Raw genomic sequence first — 5,625 nt, forward strand, 5'->3', positions numbered from 1 at the left:
TTTTTAAGTTTTCCCAGAAGTTTTTAAAGTTTCTGGTTTAGTCCCGAATCATCTTTGATGTGTGTATAGGGCCTCGTAAGCCCGTTTAAGGGATGCTATATATATGTATGAATGTTTTTTATTTTTACAAAATTTTATGGTTGATTTTATGTGATTATGTATGTTTAATTTTGGTAATGCCTCATATCATAACCCGACCTCGGACACAAGTAAGGGGTGTTATATTTAGTTTGCTACCAATGATCATGTATAATTCGATATGTCAGGAGATATCTAAAGAGTAGCTAAATTGAATAGAGGGATTCAAAAAAAATGGAAGATTATTATTTTTTCTCATTCAATTGTATTTACAAGTCTGTCAATTATGTTTAAAGTTGTTGACATAATTGTGAATACAAAAGTTCATTATATCATGAGATCATAGAAAACTTGAAATGCAACGAAATGCATTTGAAGGTAGGGCAAACTAATTTTACTATTTTTACGAGTTGTTATATCTAACTAACAATTATATAGCAACTAGCTCTCAAGAACAATGTATGTTGGTTGCACAATCTACTTCCTTGTATGAAACTAAGAGAAGGAGAGAGGAGATAACTATCTTCTAATGTTTAAACTCGAGAGTATTGTCAGACAATTTTTTTTCCAGATTCTTACTCTCCCTCTCTCATAAAAAAAACAAAAGAAAAGGAATGTAAGGTTCCTTTTAAAGTCTTGAGAATAAAATTTAACTATATGTTTATAAAATTGTACTAAAAATATATTATTAATTTTTTTAAACAATCTAGTTTTAGATGTACCTTCATTTTTTAATGTTACTCCATAAATTTAGGTTCCTCCTAAAAAATACTACACACAATGTTTTGCTTAATTTTTCATTTATAAAAATAAAATACGTATGATCAATTTTTTAAAGAAATATATATTATAGAGAATATAACAAGGCTCTAATATATAAATAAAAATATTTTCATTTATTTTAAAAAATTAGTTGATAAATAACAATTTTATAGTAATGACAATTTAAAACAAATTAGAAACCTTAAAACGGCATAACTCTAATTTCAATTTCATTGTATCCTAATCCTTCCCCACTTCGGAAAGGAGTGTAATACTACTACAATACAATCGTCGTTATATCTTTCTTCATTTTCCATTTAGTTCTTTTATTTTTTTTTTTTGGTTTTTTCAGTTCTTGTGGGGTTTTCTTCTTCTTCATTTCGGTTGAACGATATAGCGGCCATGTCTGTAGGTGAAGGTGAACTAGGTGAAGGAGCTGTTCACAAAAAAGGTTGTTCGGGTCGACCGAAGAACTCCAAAGCCAAAAGCCATCTTTGGGCTAAGGATCGGGTTTTCAGGTATGCCCACGAAAATGGAAAACAAGAAGTGCGGTATCAATTCCCCAACGTAAAACTTTATCATTCACTGAAAACGGCTTGCAAAAGCTTCATCGACGATGGAACAATGGGAAACTTGGAACCCAAGCAACCTCAAAAACGAAAGTGTTTGGGTCCAAAGACTCAACCGCTATCACCGAAAAGAAGCAAAAAGGTGAAGAAACAAGAAAATCGAATTTCTGATCGTAAGCCTCGAACTGATCTCTCTTGGCTGATAGATAACAAGGCTGTTTCGATACTGGAAAAGGTGTATTACCGTAGTAAGACCGGGACTCCATTGATAAAAGGTCGGATAACTCGTGATGGGATTCAATGTCTTTGTTGTTTCAAGGTCTTCGCTCTCACCGCCTTTGAAGTTCATGCTGGGAGTACCAATCGGAAGCCAGCCGCTAACATAATCTTGGACGACGGTACTGGCAGGTCACTTTCCGATTGTCAACGACAAGTTCGTCTTTCAACATGTTCTTCTATTGTAGACAACCCTAATTCTAAAACTGCGAAGTTCAATTCAATTGAACATGAGAATGATGAAGCGTGCTCCATTTGTTGCTATGGGGGAGAGTTAATTTGCTGTGAGTATTGCCCTTCAGCTTTCCACATGAATTGCCTTGGCTTAAACGAAGTTCCCGATGGCAACTGGTTTTGCCCATCCTGCTGCTGTGGAATCTGTGGCATTGGGTATTTAAGGGAGAAAAGTTTTCGTACTTGTCATCAATGTGAGCTTAAGTTCCATATGGATTGCTTGAGCTTGAAGAGTTACGAAAACATGGTATTATTATGTAGCCAGAAGTGTAAAAAGGTCTTTTATGGTCTGCAAAAACTTACAGGGAAGCCAATACCAGTGGGAAACAATGTGACATGGACATTATTGAAATCTGATCATCATGGTGCAGAAAATTACAGTAAGTCAAGGGTTGCACTAAAAGTTATGCATGAGTGTTTCGAACCAACCAAAAATGATGAGACGGGAAGAGATGTGGTCGAAGATGTGGTTTTCAGCCGAGTCTCAAAGCTGAAACGATTGAATTTCAAAGGATTCTATAGAGTGATTGTGGAGGAAAAGGAGGATGTGGTTTCAGTGGCCACTCTGAGGGTGTACGGTAACTGGGTGGCTGAAATGCCCCTTGTCGCCACCAGTTTCAGACACCGCCGCCGCGGATTGTGTCGACTTTTGGTAGATTAAGTTGAAAAGAATCTAGTGAAATTAGGGGTGGAGAAGCTGATTTTGCCTGCACTGCCTACCACGGTGGATACGTGGGTTAGGTGCTTTGGGTTTACTCGCATGGAAAAGGATGAAATATTAAATCTTTTACGGTATAACTTACTAGATTTCCAGGGAACTATCCTTTGCCAAAAACTGTTGACATAGAAAATTAGATGTATTTTTTATATAATATTTAAAATTATTCATAATCGTACTATAATCAAGTTTCAATATTTAAACTAATATTTGACCGTGTATTCATTTGTTGCAATGTAAAAATATTTGTTGCAATGTAAAAACTTGAATTATTATTCTCCAGTGTTTTAAAAAACGCATTTATATGTTTAAATTTGTTTAACTGTAGGATTATATGATATAGCAAATGTATGGAAATGATAAACTTGTTTTAGATATATCTATATCAGCTATTTACATGTTTTTGATATTTGTTCAAGTAATATTATATAAATGTACCTTTTTTATTAATGCAATTTTATAAATATTTTATTTTTCCTTGTAGATGAGACTTGCAAATAATTAATAGTAACCTCCAAAAGGAATCTGACATGGTCTTATTTAAATATCTAATGGGTTAATACAAGGAAACTTTAAATATTAAGATGGGTAAAATTTTAGTGAAAAATATGAATTCCTCAAACTTTGTTCAAAATAAATAATGTAAATAGTTAAAATTGATAAATAAAATTAATTTATTTGCTAATTCATATATCAAGGCACTGAATATAACGTCAATGGCGTTGGTAAGGAGCTGGGAATTAATGATTGCTTTACACTTAGTTTTAAGGCTTTTTTTTATACATGTAAATTATTTATAAATCAAAAGATAATATGTGCAAAACCACACTGAAATATTTGTCTTTTTTGTTGTTGCAATGAAAACAATACTTGATACACCCCATGGCGGGGTCAAACAAAGAAATAGTAAAAATACAAATACATATAAAATTAAATTAAATTTATAAAATTGGTGAATTGAACTCACAAAAATTTAAAAATAATCACCCAAAACTTTTGAAAATGATTATTTTATAAAAAATAATTTTATGAAAATAATTTTTCTCCACCCAATAAAACCCAAATTCCTCAATTGTAACACCTTTAACCCACGTCCGTTGTCGAATATGGTATGAGGCGTTACCGAACTCAAACGCATGCATACAAACATTTCCAGGTTATAAAATTTCGTTCAAATTTAAAACTTTTTAATTTCTATCTTAAAGTCCCTTATATGAGTCTACGAGGCCCAAAACAAACATTGGAGGTGGTTAGGGACTAAACCGAGAACTTTTGAAACTTTTGAGACACTAAGAAAATTTTCATATTTTAGAGAGTTACACGCCCGTGTGGGAAGACCGTGTGGTCACACACGCCTGTGTGGCTCAGGACTCTCCTGTGTAACTATCTGTTTATGACGTCATCACCCATTTAGGGTCGCACGGCCATGTCACACGCCCATGTGCTAGGCCGTGTGACCATCTGTATGGATGATAGTTAGGCTATTTACCAAGCCTTTTTCCATCCAAAAACACTTGCACATCCATGCTAAGTTTATCAACACACAACATGGCATTTTTAGGCATCCCAATAACCACACCATGGCATTCACACACTATTTATAAATCACATTCAACATGCACAACCACACACACACTTAACTAATTATAACATGTAACTTACTCAACCATTCGCATTTAGTATTTGCCACACATAATTATCATAGGTTCACTCATTCAACCCAAACATGAATGCACATCTATGTAATGCTTCATCATAAACTTATAACATAGCAAATATTGGCCACACTAAATGGCTTTATACAACAATGACCTTCAATTAGCATAGGCCAATATTCTAGGCCAACTCATAATATCATGTACACAATAACCAAATCCCTATACATGCCATACACTTAAAATGGTAGAAAATCATTGATACCCATCAATAGCTTGTTAGCGTGATAGGATCTCCGATGACCTCCAACTCGAGCTAGTATCTATGACACTATAGGAAAAAGGAAAGGAAGAGAGAGTAAGCATATAGCTTAGTAAGTAGGTATGTAAATAATAAAAAATTTATTAACATGCTTTTAACAATCCTCATAATATATTCTCAAGATAATGCAATCATAATTGCACAAAGTTCCACTATTCACTTATGTTCATATCAAGCTATTTATGCGGGTTACAGTCACTAAATTATTTATATCTTGAGCTACAGAACTCCAAATTAAGTTCCACTAATTTTCCCTAAAACTAGGCTCACATATATCCTTACCATAAAATTTCTAGAATTTTTTGTGTAGCCAATAAGTACAGTTTATTCTTTAAAGTCGTCCCTATTCTGTTATCCAATAGTTTCGACCCTTATTCACTAAAAATTAATTATCTCCACGTATGGGACTCGGATGATGTTCTTGATTGATTCTATTGAAAATAGATTCATTAAGAATTTAAAAAATATAAATTATAACTCGTAATTATTTTTATACTATGTTTAATGATTTTCCAAAGTCAGAACAGGGGATTTCAAATTCATCCTGACCCTATCCCACAAAAATTCAAACATCTCATAATATGAAATTCTTTTCTTACGTTGTTTCTTCTATGTGAGGCTAGACTCAATAAGATTTAATTTAATCTCTTATTCAACCTCTAATTCAATTTTCACAATTTTTGGTGATTTTTCAAAGTTATACAATTGCTCTTGTCCTGAACTGTTTTACCGCTAACTTTACTCTTTCATTATTTCTTTGTATTAAAATCCATTTAATCATACATAACACCAAAGCATATCCTTAACTAGCCATTCCAATAGCTAGTCATTATCAAATATTTACATGCCATTCATTGGCCAATTTAACCTATACATCAACAATAAAAGTTAAACTTATCATGTTTCAATTTAATTTGGCCTAAAAGCCTCAAAAATTATCATCAATCAAATTTACCACCTATTTATACATCATAAGTATAGACTTATAATCACAAGGTCATCACAAGATCA

At 32.9% G+C, this 5,625-nt stretch overlaps 1 protein-coding gene across 1 annotated transcript; it reads left to right on the forward strand.

Annotated features, from left to right (window-relative positions):
* Positions 1-1,242: 1,242 nt before the first annotated feature.
* Positions 1,243-2,580, forward strand: LOC108481878 (increased DNA methylation 1-like). The gene has a single exon (XM_017784947.2). It carries the CDS (start codon positions 1,243-1,245, stop codon positions 2,578-2,580), a length of 1,338 nt encoding a protein of 445 aa, XP_017640436.1.
* The last annotated feature ends 3,045 nt before the right edge of the window (positions 2,581-5,625 follow it).

Source organism: Gossypium arboreum, chromosome 1, assembly GCF_025698485.1.
Source record: "Gossypium arboreum isolate Shixiya-1 chromosome 1, ASM2569848v2, whole genome shotgun sequence".
NCBI lineage: Eukaryota > Viridiplantae > Streptophyta > Magnoliopsida > Malvales > Malvaceae > Gossypium > Gossypium arboreum.

Bases quoted from the DNA above. Each gene is read 5' to 3' on its own strand.
- LOC108481878 (XM_017784947.2), top strand. From the start codon at position 1,243: ATGTCTGTAGGTGAAGGTGAACTAGGTGAAGGAGCTGTTCACAAAAAA.